The sequence below is a fragment of the Lytechinus pictus genome, chromosome 7, assembly GCF_037042905.1.
Source record: "Lytechinus pictus isolate F3 Inbred chromosome 7, Lp3.0, whole genome shotgun sequence".
Taxonomy (NCBI): Eukaryota; Metazoa; Echinodermata; class Echinoidea; order Temnopleuroida; family Toxopneustidae; genus Lytechinus; species Lytechinus pictus.
Window position 1 is genome coordinate 26,547,180 of NC_087251.1, and position 24,315 is coordinate 26,571,494.

Genomic DNA, 24,315 nt, shown 5'->3' on the forward strand with positions numbered 1-24,315 from the left:
TGTCCTGGGCGTTCCTTTCTTCTATGTTTGTATATATTTTATTCCTTTGTTTGAACGATTTGAATGTTAATAAAGTGATGAATTACTACAGTAGGTAGTGAAGATAAGCGGGACGGCGGCATGGTATTTTTATGGGGAAGGGGGCAACCTATTTTTCTCAACTGAATTACAGGGATATAAACTAGTAACAGGCAGAAAATACTTACACTAGTACATTTTTTTCTTCTGCTCTTCTTTCTCCTCTCCTCTCTTAACTTTCTCTCTTTTTTTGATGCCCTTATATAAGCAGCCTTCGATCCCTGAATGATGATGATGATGATGACGATATGGTGACGACGTACGATGATGAGTGATGTTGTTGATGATAGTGATGACGATAATGATGATCGAGGATGATGTTGTTGATGATGATGGTGGTGATGGTGCTAATGTTGTAGTTGTTGTTAATGCCGGGTGTTTAATGATTATGATGACAAAGATGATGGATCATATCAATGATTTGAATGCCAGGATTTGAAGGTTGCAGGGCCTCTTTGTAAATCAGTTCTATAACTGAAAGGGCTACCCTGCGTAAATAAAACTAAAATAAATAAATAAATAAAGGTCGAGGTCATAGAGATATAGATTATTTTGAGCCAAACTTGCGATATCCGTAACCTGCGCCAGGGTATTTCCGTTTCTTAATGGTACCGGTACCCGGATGTAACTGGCCATTGCATTAGAGCAAATTTAGATCGCAGTTTGCTGTAGATACGGTAACAAAAATGGTGAGTGTTTGTTGCACATTCTGTATTTTTTGTGAAATATATTTAAATTTTATGTGTAATTCTTGTTTCAGAGTGGATTTTGAAAATTTTATTTAAAACATCGTCGTATTCATTAAGTAATTGCATAAGTAATTGACTGGCCCTCCCATAATTTTGCTGCAGGACAACTCCCAGTGCAGTCCCATACGTTCACGATCGTGTGAAGCCCGTCTCGGGCTACACTACGATTGGTTGCAACTGGATATTTGAAAGAAATAGTGATAGGATGTTTTATACAATATCTAAAAAGTATATTCATTCTTATTAATGGATATCCTGAATTTCTGAATGAGTAATCATATAGAGAATGCTTAGTCAGTGTACAAGTCGCAGACCAAAATTTTCTTTCTCTGTCTTGTCTTGAGTTGACTTGTCTTGCGTCGCATTTTTTGTAAAAATAAAATTTTCTCTGGCTCTGCTCTCGTCAGTCTCACTATGACAGAAGCTAGGCTTAACTTAAGTGTAAGTTAGCATATCAACTACTTGATGGGACTTGGAGCTGTAGGTAGTCATGACAAATATGCACCTGAAATATAAAAATTAACAAAAAAAAATCACTTCTTTTTCCATTCATAATTAATTAGAAATCACAAGCTGTGCTTTCTGAGTTGTTTTGTTCAAGTTCATAAAATGTATTGATGCTTTTTTTTGTTGGAAATAAATGTACTTCATTCAATAGCCAGAGTCTAGTGAAATAGAGCAACTGCTCCGGTGTGCTGCCATGGGCCAGTCTGCAGCAGGTTCAGAAAACTCAGCATTGTACATCATGTACCACTGAACTCGGCAACACACTCTGTACATACTCACCACACATTCACTAGCTCACTATTACACAACATAATCATCCGATGACTTGGACAGTGAAATTTTCTCATCTAAATGACCATATCTCAAGTAAAAAACGTCACACTCGCCATTTCTTAACATCGCAGTTAAGAAATAAGGGGTCTAAAAACTGGATCTTTCATGGTCTGCCCAATGTTCGCGGATTTTAGAAACATGTCCTCATGTAAAAATGGCACTTTTATCAGCTGATGCAATTTTTCCCTGGAAGTCATATTATGGTTAAAAAAATAATAAAAAACATGACAAGTTACGACAGTAATGCCGCAAACCTGCAGTCCCTAGGTGTGGCCGTTGAAAGTGCGCGCGCAATTTTTACATGCTTTTGTAATGGAACTTAGCAGCATTCGCACACCATTTAGAGGCAAATCTCAGCTGCCTCACAGAGCTCGCGGGATCGCATAGGAAATGTACGTCGGGCTGAACACTGGCGCACTGCGATTGTCATCCGTCAAACTTTCTTGATGACAAAGGGAAGTATGATCAGTCCTTTTCAAATGATATGTATGGATTTTTTAGTTTGTGCAAAATAGTTACAGGGTGGAAAACACTTAAAGGGCCGCATACTGGCGCAGTTACTCTATATGTTCCTAATTAATTTCAAAGAAGTATGATGTGAATTAAGGGAATATCTGGTCAATTTAAGGTATTTCTAGTCACTTTTCCCCAAACAGTTTAAACGTTTACCAAAATTTGTAAACATTTTGAGTGTTAATGGTCATTTTAACGTCGGTTAACCGTTATGACTCGGGTTTAGTAATAATGGTTACTCAAGTAGCTTTGCCAACAGAAATAGATGGGCTTAGAGATGAATCTCAGTGATGTCACGGTCACACTGATCATGCTGATTGATAGGGTCTGACAAGAAGGATCATCTTTGTTAACTAGGATTGTTTCATGTAACTTCTGAAGGTTTCCATGGCTAAGAAGAAGGATGTAGTGGGTTTCACAATAGGCCTACCTTCTGTGGGCAATTTTTGGTCCTAAAAAGGACCACCTAAATTCAAAATTTTGACAGGTGTGTTCTTGATTCTTCTGAGGACGACAAGAACAAACTTGTTGAAAAGTAGAGTTTGGGCGGTCCTTTTCAGGACAAACAATTACCCACGAAAGATACAAGGATTGTTTCATTTGTAATGATTTCTCCACACAAGAAATCCATGAAAGTTCATTCACCTGCCAAGTGCTAAGACTATTGGAATGGTATCAGGTTCCATGATATTAACAAGTCCTTTGGGATGTTTGGAAGACTGCAAGTCATAAAATATACACCGGAGTAGAGGGTAGTCTAATTGATGACATAGAATGTACTTGTAGCACTCAATTCCTGTAATTGCAATCCAAGCCCTGCAGAGCCAGGGTGAATTGAGAAAAAAATTGTCCTCATAAACAGGGATAATCTCAATTTTTAATCATTTGATTTATTTATTTTCTACTTAAGTGTGCTTTTGTTTTTATGCTTTGTAACATATATTTTAGAAAAAAGTATGATTTCTTATTGGACAACTTTTATGTACATTGTAGATGTAGTCTTTTCAAGACTAGAGATTTAGGATAATCAAAAATACAATTTTCTTTTGGACATGGGCTATAGCAAGGCTCCACATTAACTTTTTTTGGTGGTGGCCCGTTCGGGCCACCAAAACCATCAAATAATTATTTTTGGTGGCCCGATATTAAAGTTTGGTGGCCCGAAAAATATAAAGAAAAACATTAAAAATGAATAAAACAAACTTCTGAAATATTAATTCTGCAGCCACTACCACTAAGTTCCTTTCACTTTATATGTAGTAGGTTTCACGGTACACCATGTATCTTTCTTGGGCATATGTTGGTCCTGAAAAGGACCACCCAATCTCGACGTTTCGACAAGTGTGTTCTTGTCGTCCTCCTGAGGAGGAAGAAGCCATTACATATATTTTCAACAGCTGTGGCAACAGTCTATTCTGACTGGAATATAATTAAAAGCCAAGCATATAATTTTCACTTACCTTTTGGGAATGGCACATTTCTATTTTTATATCCTTTAGTTTGTATTATTTTATTTTCAGTAGAAACATATTTTTTAATCAGGCATATTCAATGGGAAGGGGTATAAATGGTTTAACCACCGTCAAAAAAAAATGAAAGAAAAAAAAAGAAAACGGAAAAAACTATATTGGAAAAAAAGTGTGAGAAAAGTCCTTCCCTATATTTGCCAAAATGTTGGAAAAAAAATCACATTTCATATCAATGAAATGCCTTCCCAAAGTATTTACTTTCTCAACAGTGGTTTAAGAAGTCATTTATAAACAAGAAAGAAAGAAACTGTTTGTTTAAGGCTAGAAAATACACAGCTTCGAAAGAAACCAAGTATCAACATACATACAAATGCACACGTGGGACTGTGATGTACTTGCCTATGTGTTTTTATGTGTATTAATTCATGTGGAAATCGGTCTTTTTGAGTCAAAAGAGAGGTCATAATTCCTCTTCTTAATACTTGCAAATAATCAGGGTACACCAGATTTTCGTAATATGGACTGTAGAATTTCATTTCATTGGTGTAAAAGGTGACTTTGACTTAGATTTTCAAAGTTCTGTGGAAGATTTCTCAGCAGCAACATTTTTTATCGCAGCTCCCTGAGTCTGAATAGGCTGAGCTAGATCTAGAGCACAGCTGTACTGTATGCAGTGCAGTGGCTTCATGCAAAGCTCACGCCAGCCGGCCGGCGCGGCTGGCTGGATAATAGCTACTGTATGCTATAGCTGTAGGCCTAATATGCAAACTGTGTGTGTGTGTGTATTTGTGTGTAGATCAACAAAAAAGGCGCATGACGAACTGGCTTGCAATTTGAGCTGTAGAAAGTTGATAAATGCGTGCAAAATTGGGAGAAAAATTGCGCTACTTTGAAAATTATTGGTTGCCCGATTCGGGCCACCAAAACTTAACATTTTATCAATAATGGTTGCCCGAGGTGAATTTTTGGTGGCCCCGGGCCACCGGGCCACCGCTAATGTCGAGCCTTGCCTATAGTCATATAATGAACTTTCTTTTGTGTTAATATATTTGTAATTAGATCCAATTTGTTGTGTGTCCTGTTAGTGCTTTAAAGGCCAAGTCGACCCTAGAAAAATGTAGATTTGAATCAATAGAGAAAAATCAAACAAGCATAATGCTGAAAAATTCATCGGAATCGGATGTAAAAAAAAGAAAGTTATGACATTTTTAAAGTTTTGCTTATTTTTTACAAACAGTTATATGCACAAATCAGTGCCATGCAAATGAGAGAGTAGATGATGTCCATTACTCGCTATTTTGTTTTTTATTGTTTGAATTATGTAATATTTCAATTTTTTCCAATTTGACATTAAGGATCATTAAATGTTATAACAATGGTAATGCCAAGTGTTCAGGAAGAAATAAAACTTTGTTTCACAGGACAATGAGGAGAAATTAGAATATTTCATATAATGAAATACATAAGAAATAGTGAGTGATGTCATCCGTCCCCTCATTTGCATACCGACCAGGATGTGCATATAACTGTTTCGTGAAATTAAGGGAAACTTAAAAACATCATAATTTTCTTATTTTACATTTTGATAACATTTTCAGTGTTATGCTTGTTGGAGTTTCTCTTTTTGTCTCGCCCACCAGAGGTGAAGGCGAGACTTAGGGATACAAATGTCGTCCGACTTCCGTCCGTCACAAACCTAATGACACATAACTCCACAACCGTAAGTCGCTTTTCAACCAAACTTGAATGGTAGATGGACTTGGGGGACCTGCATGTTATGCTGCAGTCGGAGGTCACATGATAAGGTCAAAGGTCATTTTTAGGTCAACGTTAAAGTTTACATGCAAGACTCTCTTATGACACCTAACTCCGCAACCGTTAGTCACTTTTCAACCAAACTTGGACGGTAGATGGACTTGGGGGACCTGCATGTGATGCTGCAGTCTGAGGTCACATGGTTGGGTCAAAGGTCATTTTCAGGTCAACATTAAAATTTACATGCAAGGCTCTTATGACAAGTGTTATTCCATCCCAGTCATTTCACAATAAAGTTTCGATACAATTCTGTTGCGTGCCCTCGCATATCACAATATTTCTGGTTATTTTCATAAGTGGGCGAGACACAAAATTGCTTTTGACTTGTTATTCAAATCACCTTTTTGTTAGGGTGGACTTGTCCTTTAAATAAGGTGTATGTGCAACTGCAATTATTTTCTTAATAGTCCTTTTTAAATAGGTCCTTTATTAAAGTAAACATCACAAGTTTCATCAAATCAGCTGATCACGTTGCTTGAGGTAGAAAGTGATTGAACAGTTATGCATTATTTACATGATGTATTTTGTTTTTATTGATTCTAACCTTGAAATTTCCATATGTGATCCCCTAGTTCAAAACCCACATTACACTCTACATGTAAGTTGCAATTGTGTGCTTCAACAAAAATATGAAAGAGTATTCAATTCACAATTTTTTTTCAAAGCTTGTGAAGGTTGGTTGAATGTAAAATAATTAGTGTGTTTGATATATACATTTTCATTTTGTCTGTCAATGAATTCAACTTTTATTATGAAGAATGAGATTTACTCAGATGTAATCAAACTGTATTAAAAAACTTGTTCAAAGTATATTTAATACTATTATTTGTTTAATTGTGATTTTTGAGCTGGTCAGTCACATTTGAAATACACTTTGAAACTTTGAAAATAAAAAATAAGGTTATTTCATTGCCTGGCTGGCAGAAGGTTGTATGAACTTTTCTTGCACAGAGGGCATATCTTGTGGCTTGAGGGAACATGAAACTTCAAATTCAAATGCAAGTTTTCTTTGTCCTTTGATGCTCTTCCTGATTTTTTAAACATTAAATCAAGTTGTTACCTAGTTAATAGTGCTGTTTTAAAGTATCAAAAATAGTAATAAAAAAATGGTATTTCATTGTGATTTTCAAGCTGGTTTGTCGCATATGAAATGCCCACAAAAAAGTTACCTCCGAAATACAACAAAGTATTCATTTTATTTTCTTTTTCAGGGTAACGATGTCACACTACCTATGGAGATGTGCTCCAACTGTAAGTAATTCAAAGTCTATTTTTCATTTTAAGGAAATTAATTGAATTTATTGAAAATTCAGAAATTTAAAGTTCATGCATTGCTTCATTGGACCCCTAATGACACAACACCTCTGGTGATTTTGATATTTAGTAAAGCACATGGCTTCCTGCAAGTAATCTATTGGTTTTAGATAATATTTCATAGTTACAACAACAATATTAACTGGAATTAGCACCTTTCCAGAGGATACAAAGCGCAACTATTATTTTCATTACTATAGCTTTAGTTCAAACTCCTGTTTCCAGTACTTTAATTGGGCCAGGTAGTACAATGTAGGTACACATTCACCTAAACCTAGGTTGAGTGCAGCACAATGTAGCCTATGATGCATTCTTACAGCTAGAGACCTTTTTATGGTGGTTGCTACTTCACCAATCACAATCTTATTCCTCCAAAAATACGTAATCGCATGATTTGCATCACACTTATCTCTCAAGCTTCATGTAGCAAAACATCTGGCACCTGACCTGACTTGGCACCAGGGGCAGATCCAGGATTATACAAAGGGGGGGGGGGGGGGGCTCATTTTCCCGATGACAAATTTGACAAGCATTACAAAAAAAAAAAGGTCTTCACTTTCAAAGGAGGGGGGGCACATTTATTTTTTAACTTCATTTTTACATTACAAATTTTAATTATGCCACTCAAAAGGTGGGGGAGGCACAACAGACTGGTTGTGCCCCCCCCCCCCGATCCGCCAGTGCTTGGCACCTAATCTTACACAAAATTATACACAAACCAAAGCAAGTTTTCGGGCTCAAATCCTATCAAAGAATACATCAGTGTTCTAATGATTTTGACTCTATATTGGACGAATTGAAAATATAGATGCTCAAATTTAATTGAAACATATATTCCTGTAAAGTCATATTGAATTATTTTTATGCTATCAGAAATACACATTCATACATGATAGAATAGTAATTAATTGAGCCTGGCCTCCAATGATGACATTCTAGATCTGCCCCTACTTCAATTATTATCAGTATTGCTAACTCTGTCTTTAATTAAAAATGTGATTGTTGTTCTGAAGCAATGATTCGCTTTTGAAATATCTGTATTAATCTGAATCTGAATAAAATAAATGCTGGTATATGAATATGGTGGTAGATGAGAATTCATTGCCAAATTCCTGACACTTTGATTTATTATGTGTCTTTCAAAACGGCATGAATTTAGAGGTCTTTCTGGATGTGTTGAGCGAATAAAGGGGAAGTTCACCGTGGCGTTGAAGAGAATCCTTTGAGTGAATTTGTTGCATTACATGTACATGTATGTGTCAGCAGCTTCCCCATGTGATGTGTTATTTCTTTATTTATATAATGCATTTTTTTATCTTCACAAACTATTTGAAAATTGAAATTAGTTAAATATACATTTCATTACATAGGTAGTTGCTTATAAATGTGTCATTACAGAATATAAACTTCAAATATACATGCATAACTATGTTATTCTTTGATAGATTTTCGTCAAAACTTAATCTCAGGAAAAAAAAGGATTAATGTGTTTTGTTTTTAAATCATTGAAAGCCCTTGAATTGATAGGCAAGTTTTCAAATCATCTTCAAGAAAAGTGAATAGATGAACTACAGTTTTGCTTTTTGGAATATATATTTTTGAACATGTATTAATTTTATTCTATGCTTGTTCAGTAATATGGAGGTTTAGCAAACTCTCAGATCAACTGCCACATGAGATGTAGATATAGATCTCTCTTAATATTCATGTTGAGTGTAGTGAATTTTCAGAATATATGTAAAGATTACTATGTATATATAAAAACACAAATTTGAAAAAAAAAATAAATCAATTGGAAATTGCTAGTGATATCTTTACAGTGATTGTTATGAAAAAAGAGAGAATATTTTGCTTTGAGGAAATACATGGAAAGACCATTCTTCAAAGAATGTACATGAACATGTACTTGTATTGTTGCTTCTGTATGTAGGAGCATAGATTATCATAATCAGTGTCCCATAATGTTGTCTTTATCTGGGGATTTCATGTATGACAGGCATATGAGCGGAGGTGATCCAATTAACGTTGAAACAAGTGTAATAACTGGCTGAGTGGCTTGTTTGCCTCCCTTATTGCACTATAAACATTGACTTACCAGCTTGCTACCTGTGTGCAGTCCTGATCATCAGAAATCTAGTCTACATCAGGCATGTTTTTCAAAAGCAATCCTTTTTTTCGGATTTGGCGAGCTATCTTGGTTTCATCTCAAGACTACGTACATCACATTTATGTACAATCTTTGATCAACTTATTAAAAATTTATTTATTGTTGGGAAAAATGATGTACATGTAATTTGGAAAATTCTTAAACAAGTTTGCAGTTACGGATGAAGATATATATATATATATATATATATACTAATTGTCTTGGGACAAATCTGGAGGGTACATACATAGTGCATCATTTAAGTGGATAAATGGAAATACCCCAAAAATACTTATCTTCATCAATAAATTTCATCAAACTTTTATTTATGGAAGAAAAGGGAAAGAACCAACATTCTAAAAGTTCAGACATGTGATATAATGTACATGTATGCTTCTTTACATGTATGTATGTAAAGTTGCTGTATGAATCTTTGTGTGAAGTGCTCTTTTGATTCCTAAGTTGCTTTACTATACTCTCTGTTTACGCTGTATTATTGTTCATGTGAATGACACTGATGCAGGGCCCAGTTTTGCATCAGCAACAGCATCCCATCTTTGGCAGGACATAAACGATTAGCATAGCTCTTTTAGCACCATTATTCACACTTGGTGGCGGTGTTCACTGAAGCTTGTCTAATTATAACTCAAGATCTGGAAGCCCCTTACCACCTGAATATTTGATAAGTTCAGTATACTCCAAAGAAAGCCATCACTCATGTCGCAACATATTCCTTCACACCCACCTAATAAAAAAAAACTTGACAGTACGAAAGAAAAAGTTTTTGTACTTTTCTTGAAAGGAAATAAATGCAAATCATTTGGTATTTTCAAAATAATGAGAACTTTCACAGGGGTTATCACAGGGACAATGAAAGCAAATTACAAGATCTAATAACGTTAGGCCAGATGAACATAGGCCCTACATGTATATTGGCAAGATGGTGAAACATGCGTTTAATAGACTGTGCAGAAATCGATTTTGTTGAGTGTATTTTACCATTGAGCAGCTTTCAATTTTGAGAAATACTATTATTCTTTGCTCTAGAGTGAAAAAGTTTCCAACAGACCCAGTCCAAGCTAGATAACCAAAGCTTTCTGGACTGTATCCAGTATGTCTTCATCACTGTCTCGTCACCACTCCTCTCTTTCCTCCTTCTTCATTGGGTGCTTTTACACATCTCTGATAAAAAAAAGATACCAGGGGAGCATTTCATGAAACAAATAACCGATGATTTTCACTTATGATTGTTATAAGCTACTGCAAAGTCTTGCATCTGATTGGCTGAGAGCAAATTATTGATTGAAAATCACTGCCTAAACTTTTCATAAAACACTCCCCAGTGATATTTGACTAAAAGTTTAATAGCCTACATGTGATATGCATGTCATGGCTGGGCTGACAAAACCTCAAAATCTTGAAATTCAAAAATTTGGTTACAACTCTAAAATCCAGCTTTTTCTGAGCTGTCATCAAAATATTCAAATTTTGAGATACAAGGTTTTATCAGATCAGCCATGATGAAAATTTATAAATTTTGAGGACAGCTTAGAAACTTAGGCTGTATTTAAAAAATATAGCAATGGGACAGTCTCATAGTGCCTGAAAACAGTCTTCTGATACCTGTGAAGAACTCTTTAGAGGCAAATGAACGTTGCTACCCATGTTACAACTCTAAAATCTAGCTTATTCTAAGCTGTCATCAAAATATTTATATTTGAGATTTTTATCAGTCTAGCCATGATGTGACTCTCAATATGTAAAACATGTACCAATGATGAATGATGACTACTCTGAAAATGGCATTTTAAAGTAATAACTACTAGTACTAGTATCCAAGCAAAGAATCTAAGTATGCATTAATCTCTCCTGATAAATGTAACTCCTTGGCTTCCTGGCTTAAAAAAAACCCTTTGTATTTCCAGATTGGTTTTAATCAACCTGTATTTTGCCAGTGTGAAAGCAAAGTGCTTTAATATGAAATCTCTGAATTATGAGAACTTTTATCTCGGGTTGAATCAAATTAATTGATATTTGCAATGTGAAAGTAAATTGGAAAAATATATGTAGGGGATCTCATCAAAGACAAGGGCTTACAAATGAAACATATTTCCTTGATGGAATTTGAAAAACTGCCAGAACTATACATGTATGTCCAGTTCTAGCAGGTGTAATTTCACAACATAAATGAATTTCTTAATATAAGTATATGTAGTTCTCTGATGGGCGATGTGTGAGAGCACCTAATATTTTCTAATTTTTTTCTTTTCCTGTCTCTTTTCCTGCCCCCTTTCCCCCTCTTGCTATGGTGATCAAAGTGCTGCAAACTAGTACTAATTTTTAGTCTTTTATTACTGAAAATAAAAAGAATACTGATGGTTTATGGCAAAATACTGATTTATAAAGTGTCATTTAAATGTGTTGAGCTACATGTATGGTATTTCTTTGAAAATACTGATTTCCTCACCAAAATAATGATTTTCAGCTTCAAAAATACTGAAATGTACTAGTTCAGGTTTGCAGCTCTGATGATGTCGGACTCTGAAGTCTGAACACATATTCTTGCAGTGTGCTTATAGCCTTATACATGTATGTGACTGTCAAAGTTGATATTACAGGCATTCCCTTAAGATAGGCTTTATACAGATGGTAGACCAATAATCAACAGTTCACTGACATTAAAGCTAGCCTAGTTAAGGATAAGAATTGAAAAAAGAAAGAAATTACTTGTATCTAGAGCAGCGGTTTGAACACTTAAGGTCTTCTTTGGTGTCCAGTATAGATTAGATTGTTTTTTTTTTGTAACAATCATTTATAAATATTAATTGAAGGGCTTTGCTCTGCCCCTGACTGTTGATTATAATAATTTATCAGTGTTCAGGGAGATACCTCTTACATTCACATTTCTGTGAACTATATATAAAATCACTTATTCACTTAATTTCTCAGTAATATCACATGTATTTCTATAACATGATAGATATATACAAGTTTCCTCAACTGACATAAAATAAAGAAAAAACAACAAAGAAAGAAAAAAGAAAAAAAAATGCCATGAAGTACTAGTACTTTCAAATTTTATACAAAGCTCTCCCTGATGCTGATTTATTAAGAACAGCAAGAAAAAAATTAATAAGAAAAATATAACCACAGAATGCTTTGATATAATGCATCTGGAATGGCCACCAAGACTATGTGTGACCTTGTATGCATGCAGTACGTAGTTACTTGTGATGATTTTGAAATGCTTCAGAAAGACGTTTGATCTAGTCTGCTTATGAATTCCAAGTTCAGTCATCATAATTTGTCAATTAAACAAGATAATTGGTTGTGGGAGAAGGATAATAACTTTTGTATTCTTATAAAAGAAGGGCATTGCATGCATGGATGAAGCATCAAGGCTAAAGCATAATTGTTTTCATTCTGCAGTTAGCAGCAGAAAGGTACCTTGATATAATTATGTACAATGTTCACAATGATTGCTAAATTTGCCCCTATGCACCTGATAATACTTGGAGACATTGCATGTTATGAATAGGAAATCTAGTTCTGGTTTCTGGTTGGGATTTTGTGAATTCTGAAAGAAATTTTCTCAAAAGTCAATACCGTTTCACATAGTATGCCTTTTGTGCTTACAATCAAAATCCAAACAAAATCACATTTTGATGAAAAAAAAACTAATTTGAAACAGTGAAGTGATATATTTATGTACTTCAATATGAAATTCTTTGGTTAAATGATATTGTGCTGAATTGGAAATCTTGTATGGTCATGTTCATATTTTTAATCACTTTTTAAGAAAAAAAAATCTGCTTTTTATTCATGATACACCCTTTACATATTTCCTGAATATGTCAGTCTACCATCTGAGAGTATTTGTGCTGATACATGTATGTGTAACACATCTGTCAGCTGCAGGGGGGGGGGGGGGGGGCTACATATGCAGTTCCTGTGAAGAAATATGCATGTGAAGGAAATTTCTGAAAAATGCTCACACATATTTTGTGATACACCCTACCCTTATGATTTCTTCAAAATGTCAGTCTGTCTCTCACAAACTGTCCAACGCAAAACCTGCATATTAACAAGTGGAGAGAAATGTTGATCATATACTCCATTCGTATTCAGATATAAGAATAAATTCTTGATTTTATTATACACCCTATACTTATGATTTCTTAAAGGTCAAGTCCACCCCAGAAAATTTTTGATTAGAATAAACAGAGAAAAATTAAACTAGCATAATGCTGAAAATTTCATCAAAATCGGATGGAAAATGAGAAAGTTATGGCATTATAAAGTTTCGCTTATTTTTCACAAAACAGTGATATGCACAACTCAGTGATATGCAAATGAGAGAGTTGATGATGTCACTCACTCACTATTTCTTTTGTTTTTTATTGTTTGAATTATACAATATTTCATTTTTTTACGGATATGGCAATTATGACCATCTTGTTTGAACCACAAAATGTTAAAACAATCAAATCCCAAATGTTAAGGGAGGAATGAAACTTTGCTCACATGACATTGAGGAGAAAATTCAAATATTTCATATTTCATATAATCGAATACAAAAGAAATAGTGAGTGGGTGATGTCATTGGTCCCCTCATTTGCATACTGACCAGGATGTGCATATAACTTTTTGGTGAAAGTTAGCAAAACTTGAAGATGTCATAACTTTCGTATTTCAGATCCGATTTTGATGAAATTTTCAGTGTTATTCTTGTTTGATTTTTCTTTTTCTATTCAAATCATCTTTTTGTTGGAGTGGACTTGTCCTTTAAAAATGTCAGTCTGACTCTCACAAACTCAGCTGTCGGCTCAATGCATCTTTCAGATGTAGAGGGGGGAAATGTTGTGCATATAATGCTTGCCCCCGTTTGCTTGGGATTCACTCTCCACAGAGGTTGCGGTGATTTTCTTTGGAACGCTTAATAGAAGAAGCACCCAGCTTGTATTCCAACCACCTGTTAATGTACACTTTTAGCTAACTCTGCCAGTTATTTTAGCTACCGTAAAATATTTGTCTTTACCTACACCTAGGTCTACAGATATTTTATAGATTAGCATAGATTAGAATGACAAATTCTTGACATATTGACCAAAGGGATTAGACTATGAAGGGGCAATGTGTCTTCATGAATCAAAATGAAAAAGAAAAATGTTAGATTATTGCAGTTTTCTTTATGTGGGAAACCTACATTTGAATTTTGAAGGAAAAAAATGCAATCAGACCTTTTAAAAATGTATACAAGGAAGAATAGCTTTATGTACATGTATTTTCTATGGGACTATAAGGAAAATATGCCTAAAATACTTAGATTTGTCCTTATATTTAACAATTTTTCTAATAATTTTCTATTTAATTTAGTTTTATGAATTAATTCAATGTATTATGGTGGTTAATGAAGGAAACCATAATGTAAATACATTTGTATGCAAAATTTATGTAACTTTAAAGAGAAATGCCAGTAGTTGCAGTAAACACTGATTTCATGAGAAAGTCTGTAAAACCAGGCTTAATTGTCAGTATATCATCGAGGATCTAGATCTGGTACAGTTACATAAACTGAACTTTGTGAAATCTTGAAATTCTACGCTGAAAAATGTTCACACTGAAGATCACGAACACAGATAAGCGCACATGGGACAGTGTGTTATTATTGCTTTGAATGTCGGCCCGACGCTTGACCTGAATCCTGTGCTTATTTGCTAATTTCTCAGCAATTACACAATTTCTTCCAGAATCCTTTGGCACATATTTTTTATTTATACAAACAGACACTTTGGTGGTCATTTCATTGGATTCTGTACGAACTCATTTTGATATCGTTACCACAACTGGCATTTACCTTTAACAATATATCAAAATGCCTTAAGTATTTTTTGTTCATAGCTCTCTATTCAGAAATTATAGCTCAATAATTTGGTGTAATGTAAAATGAAATACATAATCATTATCAAATTCACAAAATATTTTTAAACATATGTTTCTACAAATATGCATGTTGAGACTAAGAATGATTATTAGAGCCCCTCCCCCATCAATTAAATGTGTAAGAAATGGTGGTATTAATGGAAAAATGATTAAACGCTGAAAGATTGGAAAGAAATGGAAGGGGTGCTAAGCAAGAGAGCTTAGAGAAGGAGGGAGGGGGGAAGGGGAGGACAATGACACAAATAAGGGGATGAAGAAACAAACCTATACCTGTCACCCTACATGTATGTCTATAACGAATCAAGAGAGAGAAAAAAAAAGAGAAACATGACTTTTCCAGGCTGTCTGGCTGTAGATGCTGTCATGTAGCATTGTAGATATCTTGTGTGCATGGACTGATTGTGTGTCATTTAACCGCTTGACTTTGACTGTGATGATGAATCAATACTCGCCTCATGAGGTAATTGTCATTTCAGGCTTCCAATCTCCCCTCCCCCCCCCCCCAGTCTATTGAACTAGTTTGCAGGCAGAAACCTCTCATTTATCAAAACCTGCTACGGTAATTTGAATAGTACAGTGAAAAAGATCATTGACATGTTAATACTGAAGCTTTTCCGAATCAGAAAGCTCAATGGACATCTCAATGGACATCTCAAGTAGACATGTTTGCTGTAGGCGTCTCTAAAGACCCAGGAAGAGAATGAAAGAATGAATTAGGGTCTGTGTTGGTAGACTACATCAGTCATTCTTCAAGTCAGTGTGTGTATCGAAAGCCCACTTGAGAAAAATCATGAATTTTTGTCCTGCCTGCATTCACACAGTGTAAATGTAAATTATAAATCTATTGTTTAAAGGGAATGATCAATTTGTTGTCCCTGGGGATTAATTGACTTGCTATAATGAGACCTTCTGAAGCTAATAACCTTCATGTGCAGTGGATATGTGTGCATTGATAATTTATTCAGTCTACAAGTGGATTTGTAATTTTATACGGGTGATCCAAATTATAGGGTGGCACAGTTTTCTGCTTTGACGATCCCCATCACAGAGCATTAAAATTATTTAACATCAAGTCCATTGTAATGTAAAGTTGAGGTGAAAAAAAAAAGAGACAAAAATCAAAGAGGCATAACAGTGAACATTTCCTATGAATTAGATTTAAAATAAAAAAGGTTTTGATATCACTTATTTTCACAAAACAGTCAGATGTATACTTGGGTACTAGTAGCATGAAAATGAAAGAGCGATGATGTTAAACGCTATATTCTTCATGTTATGACTTGGAATTATGATTTTGAACTACAATAATGTAAAATTTGGTTTCGTCCCTCATGGATCAAGTAAGGTGATCAAAGTACAAGAGCGTTTTAAAAGACATTTGCATTTATCTCTCATGCAGAAATGTGTATCTTTTTCATGCATGTTTACGATTGTACAAATTCGTGCAATTCTAAAATGTTTTCCAAACCCAATTATCAAAATACCTACATTTTAAATTATAAAATACTGATGAAATCATGTAATAACATCAGAAAAGGGAAAGTGGGGACACTGCATCATCAGCCCACTTAATGAATATTCATGACAATGTTCTTATAACTTTTCACATAAATATTGCTAAACTTTAAAAATCGATAACTTTTTTATTAATCAGATTTTGATGAAGTTTTCAGCATTTAACTGTTTGAATTTTAATCTATTTTTGAGTTATAATTATTTTCAGCCCAGAGCACCCCTTTAATTTTACCCCAGAAAAGATATAATAAATGTAACATGTACTTGTATTCATGTAATCTATGATGAAGTATTACATTCATTGTGCCCTGTTCATATTTTCTTTGACAGTTGATGCGGATGAGATCCGTAGGCTTGGGAAGCGGTTTAAGAAGCTTGATCTTGATAACTCTGGTTCTCTGAGTGTGGATGAGTTTATGTCATTACCGGAGCTGCAGCAGAATCCACTGGTTCAAAGGGTTATTGATATATTTGACGAGGACGGAAACGGAGAGGTAGATTTCAAAGGTAAGTTGAAAATGAATGTGTATGGGGATGAAAAGTAAAAGTGTATAGGTTCTTGTCTTGGGCTTTGCTTCTATTTGTTTAATTTATTAATTTATCATTATTATTATCATTATTTGGGTTTTTTTCTTGGGGGGGGGTTGGAATTAATGTCCTCATTTCAAACAGAGAGGTAGGGTAAATTTTCAATGTTTCAAAGTTGGGCAGTTTTACTTATGCTATATTCATTTTTTAAATGATGTTTTAGGGGGATCTTTGTCTTTTCAATGGCCATTTAACACAAAAATGCAGTCATTTTTTAATTGAGATTCTGCCGGTAAAAGGTCAAAATGTCGCATGTCTTGGATTGTGCATGATAAAGTAGGGGCATCTTTTTCCGATGGACGCACATATTTCTTTCTTTGTATTTGATCTTTTACTTTATTTCTTACTCCATTTATCTTTTTTTTTCTATTTTATTTCATTTATTTTAACTCTATATTTTCCATCTATATCTACCTCGATCAAAATATATTTCTTTGTCTTTTCCTAATATCTTTCTCGATCTTTCTCTCTACTCTAACCTACACCCTCTCTACCCTTTCTTTCCCTCTCTCTCTCATTTATACTCTCTCTCTAATACATATCTGTCCCATAAGCTACTCTACATGTACATCAAAACCCTACAGTAAAGAGCATCATTCCCCCACTCATCCCTCTCCATAATGCCCATGCAAAGGACCTTTTTTGCACGAGAAGAATGCAGAAATGAATTTTTCATGTTGTCCATCCACCCTCATCATTTCTCACCTCTGATGCATGCTGGAGGAGGCACATCAGACGGTCCTCAGTGTGAGGGGGAATAAAGAGGTAGTTTCCTCCTCCACGTAATCTATACTTCATCGTTGATGCTAGGTATCCCCACCTGCGTGATTTTCAACTCCCAGTTATTCATCCCGTCATTGTGGCAGTCATAAGTGCAGTTTGAAATGGTTCAATATTTTAAGCTTGCATGGTCTGGCTACATGGAAAGCTTGTATAATTACCTAGAATAGCAAAGGGAACTGTAGAATTAAAATCCAATTTATTATCACTGTTTCCTTATTGTTATCATCATTATCAGTCATCAGAGTCATCAGCATCGTCATCATCACGACCATCGTTTATCATCATCAGAGTCATCAGCATCGTCATCATCACGACCATCGTTTATCGTCATCATCATAAAAAATAAATCATCATCGTCATCATTATCAGAATCATCATCACCTCCCCCCTAATTATACACTACGTCATAAACAAAATTGTTATCGACATAATTATTATTACCATCATCATCATCGTCGTCGTCGTCGTCATCATCATTATCATCATTTTTGTCATAGTCATTTTCATTCATTCATTCGTACAAATTACTCTGTAAAGTGAAGTGTGAGCAATCACACTATTAAAAAGCTATGTAGGAACTGCATAGTTCCTGATATTTCTGACAAGTATGTAAACATTCAATGTTACCGTGCACTGCATTATGATGTGTTGCCATGACTACTAGCTTAATGGCCGCTGTAATACTGATGTTGTCGACGGGCACGTTTTATGGGTTTACTTGATTGTAAAAACTTTGGGTGTCATATTTTCATACCTTGATATAAATGAGATTTAATAGATACCAAGAGGGGAATTTTCCCATGTCAGTTCATCCCAATTTTTTAATTTTACCAGAAAATTTGTTCATATCATAATCCGAGAATGGAAAAGAAATAAAAATGGTGCAAAGAGCCCGCGGTTATTGTGGTATTGCATGTTGCTATATGTTGTTTGAGCAAAAATGGGTGAGGCCCCTAAACTTTTCAATGGCCATCGTGCGTTTTACCAATTTTACCAATTTTCATGAAACTGGAGCCAGAAAGGAATCCATAGCATGGAATAAAATGAATGAATTTTTTTTGGATACATACAAACAGAACAATGATTTTGTGAATATTTGGCCATCACATTAATTGAGAATGAAACCATTAAAATTAGGTATAAAACAGAAAAATCAGAAATATTTCTTCTGATTAGCTAATCAGGACAAAGGTGAACTTCCACCCTATTCTGTAATCCAATGCCAGAGTGCAACCCACAGGCTTATATCCTCTGAATATCGCAATGTGCAAAACTCACAAATCAAGAAAGTCTAGTCATTTATGCTTGAAAAAGTTTGATTTCCTTTGATATATATAACAATATTCTCTCAATTCATGAGAAAGGTCAATGCTTTATTCATTCATTATTTCCTATACTATAGGTTAAATAAGTATTCCTTTACCTTGAAATAATATTTGTGTTTTTGTACCGAGAAGGGAAAAGACAATTTTTTCTTTAAAACTGTTGCCTCATAAACCTGAACACGTTCAAAGAATTCAATAATGGGAATTGAAGAATGCAGGTGTCAATCAATATGTTAATAGATAAACCCCATCCTCTTTATGTTTTTTTCAACATTAAATCATCAAAATATATCTTCTAATGGGCTATGATGAAATACATATCATACACCAGATACACTATACACTACATGTAGTCTTTGAAGAACAAAACGAGAGCAAGTGCATGTTGCTTTAATACGATATTGTACATGCCTGCAGTAGCTGTACAGTACACTTTTCTTTGAAATGCAGTTCCTTTTGATCATAGCCCAGTTCATCTCTCTTTCTCCCTGACCTTTTCATTCTTACATCAAATGAAATCAGTGAGCCAGATTAGAAAGGGGTTTTACGTGGTGTGTTCAGACAAATTATCAACCCAGATACACAAACATGAATTATGATTCCATTCACTTTTGTGATTTGGAATACAATCTGAAAAAAAGAGCAAATTGATTCTATTTTCTTGGTATTGTTACTGTGAATATTGTTGACCTTACAGTGGAATATGGGTTAACTTTGATACATGTGTCTTTTTCCACGGAAGCCTCCCACTGTGTGATGTCTCTGAAATCATCTTTAGAATGTTGGTTGTGTTAAAGTTATTCTGGCAACCACTTGTTGAATCTGTAGCAAAACCCATCTTCTTTCCTGGTTCATCGTGTGTTCTGATGATCGTAGAAAATATTTGCAGGAGCTCAATCTTGTTTGCCGCTTGAACACAACTATAGTCTACAATCCAATTCTTTAACAAATTGGCTTGGATTTCCTAGAAGAAACCAACCACTGTGCTATATGAAGTCTCGCATCTCACAAGCTATGTTATCATGATTGCTGACTTCATGACTTGTGTGTTGGATTTAAATAATTTAGGAGGGTTTTTTCTGGAAATTTGTCCACCATTTCTATTGAATAAATCTAGAGTGTGTATGTTTTATTCACATTATTTGTTTGTTAATGAGGACTTTCATTTTCCTTCATGGGGACTTTAATTTTCCTTCAAAATGTAACATTTCCAGTATTTGTTGATGCATGAAAACATTGAAGATGAAATTGATCAAAGTTTATATCAAAGAATTACATTTGATATGATTGATATTTAGATTATGAATGGTATTTGATTAAAGGGAGTGGTGTTTCCTAATGCTGTTTGTAAGGTACATGTATGCACAGTTTTATGATCAACTTGTGATCTGTTCTTGTGCTATATGAAATTCCACCTTCACCATCTATGGATAAAGTGCAAATTAATTTTCTGCAGCCCTAATTAAAAATGTTGAAAAAAATGTTCTATCGAGATCCTTGATAACAAGAATAGAATCTTTTCATATTACACTTTTGAGACGGGGGGGGGGGGGGGGGGGGGGGGGGTAACATAAATGGATACACAATACTATTTAGAATTAATTGTGACTTTCACTTTCGGTAGATGACTTTACAGTAATGCTTAAATGAACAATTTTTGTCTTCCATGTTGCGGGTGTGGGAACATCTCATGCTTAATCAGTATAAATAGAAAAATAATTTCAAATGGACATTAATTTGTCCATATAAAAATGCTCATATAATAGATTGTTGTTTTAATGATAGGCACATGAAGAAATATGAAGAAATTGTGAAGTGCCTCTTTATGGTGGAAAGGACATGTATATATGCCTAATCACTATGATCACTGAGGGAAAGAAAAACAAAAGATGTGAAGAGAAAAAAAGATTTTGTACACTGTAGGAAAAAAATAAGTATAGAAGTTCAAGTGCATCACAAGATATTGTCTTGAAGATCTTGCATGACAGATTGGTAGTTTGGCTAAAGACAGTAAGTCCAGAAAGAATACATTCTCCTAGATTCAGGAGTTGTGACTTCACATTTCATGCAAGCATTGGCATACAAATTTGGTTATGATCTTATTCTAAATTGTGATGCAAAATCCTATATTTTTTTTACGTACAGGTTCATAAAAGTAATTTTTTTTTCTCTCTCTCTCTTTTTTTTTTTTTTTTACATCACTCAGAATTCATCCAGGGTGTATCACAATTCAGTGTGAAAGGAGACAAAGAATCAAAACTTAGATGTAAGTATTCATTCATTTAGCATAAATTTGAAATACTCCAAGACAATGGCCATTTTGCACTCAAGGCAATGCATATGATTTTATGATATATTTCAATACTTCTTGCCAGAGATGAAATGTTACTTCCAAAGGGACAGATGAGCTAATGCCGTGGCATGGCGTCTGTCGTCCGTACACAATTTCGAAATGCTTCTTCTTTGTAATTTCAAGTCCCATTTCAATTCTGTTTGCTTTATATGATAGTACAAGGTGGGGGATTCAAAACTTCTAAACAGAATTTTGAAACTCATTAAGTATGCTTTATATTAAGCATATTTTTACAAAAAATGCTTATTTGTTAACTGATTTTGATTTTGTTTTGTTCCATCTTAGAGCTACATGAGAAATTTTTATGCTAATTTATACAAAATTTATTCATAGATCACAAAAAATGCTTCTTTGTCATTTCTTCATCAATTTCAATTATGTTTCCTTAATTTATGTCACCTATATAATTCACTATCTGGGCTTAAATTAAAAATTGTGTTAAATTTTGTTGCAAGATGCCGGATGAGCTCCACATCATTGATGTGCTAGTTTGTTTATGCAAATAATGAATAATGTCTCCAAATAGTATTATAGAATCTTCTTAGCTTCTTGATTTATTCTCAACAGATGTCATTGTTATTGTTAATGTCTTTAATAGATAACTGTTTTTTATTCTAAGTTCTTTATTACATGTATGCAATTATTTGAAGAAAAAAATTTCATCATATACTGTAACAGTTGCAATTAAATGGTAACTCCTTGCTAAAAATAATATGGTTTGAACAGATGAAGAAAATCAAACAAAACACTGACAATTTGGCCAAAATCAGACAAGGAATATTAAACAAAGTTATGACATTTTGAAGATTTGCACTTTTTTGGTGAAATTGCATGACTTCATGAATAAAGACCAAAGTGATGATGTCATATCCTCACTTATACTTGTTCTTTTGTGTTTTATTATATAAAATTATGTTTATTCAAATTTTTTCCTCCAAGAATGTAAATCATTGGATTGGCAACTAATGCAATCAATTAGATATTCATTACTACAACTTATCTGTTATAAGGGAGGCATATCATACACACATGTGTGAAAATATGGAATGATTATGATTTAATGATATTTAGGGAATATTGGATGGCCTTGAGTGGGATTCGAAGAAATATTGTACGAGCTGAAGAACAATGTTGGATGAGTCGGAGATGAATCCAATATTGTTCTTCAGCGAGTAACAATATTTTTACGCATCCCACGAAAATTGGTCATCCAATATTATTATTATTTAGATACCCCACAAATCTAAACATAAAGTAATGAAGCAATAAGCAATTTTAGTAACCATCATTTATGGCAATCCTGTAAATCATAAGCATGGCGCCTGAGTATTGTCATAAAAAAAAAGAAATCTCTGTAATAAAGTAAAGATGCGCTAGCGGATAGTGCAAGCGCATTTGAATTCAATAAATTGACGCTCCTTTACCACACCTCCTGGCAACTAATACGCAATGCAATTTCATTGTGACGTAACAATAGCTTAATGCGCACAATCATTTATTAACCAATGATAAGCTTGTGGGCGGGGCAAAATATTCATTTTGTCCAATATTTTCAATATTGGATGGTTTTCATAGGCATGCACGTTAAAAATCATTTTTAATATTTTGTCTCTTTGAAACAACCTCGCAAGACGTCAAAAAATATCTGCGCCTCTAAAACCCTACATCTAAATAATTATAAATAATAATGATAACAGCTGGATTCATATAGCATTTTTTTGCCTGATAAAAACAAAGTGCTGCTATTATTACCCCGGTTTTAGCTGCACTGCCTATATAGGCGCTCAAGCATTCAAGGAATTTCTTCATACCCATTCACCTCACCTGGGTTGAGCGCAGCACAATGTGGGTATATTTCTTGCTGAAGGAAAACATGCCATGGCTGAGAATTGAACCCATGAAAGACGAGAGTCATAACCACTAGACCACGATGACCCCATTTTATAACATTAAAGAAAGGAAAGTGGGAACATGACATCATCAGTCCACCTAACGAATATTCATGACAATATGCATATAACTATTTACACAAATATTGCTTAAATTTAAATTCAATAACTCTGTTATTTGTTATCAGATTTTGATGAAATGTTAAACATTTTGATTGGTGAATTCTACTCTTTATTTTGACATTAATTATTTTCAGCCTGGAGTAGCCCGTTAAATCTTTGGACTGTGAAATTATTCCCCCCCTGCTAAAATCCTCCTAAAGCTTTTTTTTCTTTGGAGTGATCATTCTGTTTAGAATCATTCTGCAGCATGTGCAACTAAAATTTTCATGAAATTCAAGTGCTATCAATGACAGAATAACTGCTTTCAGACGGAGGGTTTTATGTCATGGATCTGATTTTATAACTTCTGTGTCAGTGCCTGGCTTTGTGAAATTACGTAGTGTCATTTTGCAACCTTTATGCGCAACATAAAGGTAGCCCCCAAAATAAAAAGAACAGGCTAAAAAATCACCCATAATTTGACCTTTTTATGTTTGATATTCAGTCTTCTTCAGGATCTATGACGTGGACCACGATGGTTACATCTCAAACGGTGAACTGTTCCAGGTCTTAAAGATGATGGTAGGGTCCAACCTCAAGGACACTCAGCTGCAGCAGATCGTAGACAAGACCATCACCAATGCTGACTTGGATGGTGATGGCAAAATATCCTATGAGGAATTCTGCACTGTAAGTTTTTCTTTTTTAAATGAAAGTTTGTACTTGATAATGTGCATATGTAGGGTATTGTGCCTATAGAGAGCACAGCTGAGGTCCTTAATTTTGATATTTTTGATCTCAAAGCCACTTTTTTATAGGCACATTCGTATATTACATTACGGATGGGAGAAGGGGGGGGGGGGTGGTAGGGCAAAAACATTTCCAAGTCCAAT

At 34.4% G+C, this 24,315-nt stretch overlaps 1 protein-coding gene across 1 annotated transcript in view; it reads left to right on the forward strand.

The window, feature by feature from the left end:
* Positions 1-612: 612 nt before the first annotated feature.
* The window catches only part of LOC129265340 (calcineurin subunit B type 2), a 30,503-nt gene continuing 6,800 nt past the window's right edge, over positions 613-24,315 (forward strand). The window contains exons 1-5 of the mRNA XM_064102360.1: positions 613-767; positions 6,676-6,715; positions 16,713-16,889; positions 21,285-21,344; positions 23,928-24,112. Coding sequence (XP_063958430.1) covers positions 765-767; positions 6,676-6,715; positions 16,713-16,889; positions 21,285-21,344; positions 23,928-24,112 — 465 coding nt within the window. The 5' untranslated portion in view covers positions 613-764. The remainder of the gene's footprint in view (positions 768-6,675; positions 6,716-16,712; positions 16,890-21,284; positions 21,345-23,927; positions 24,113-24,315) is intronic.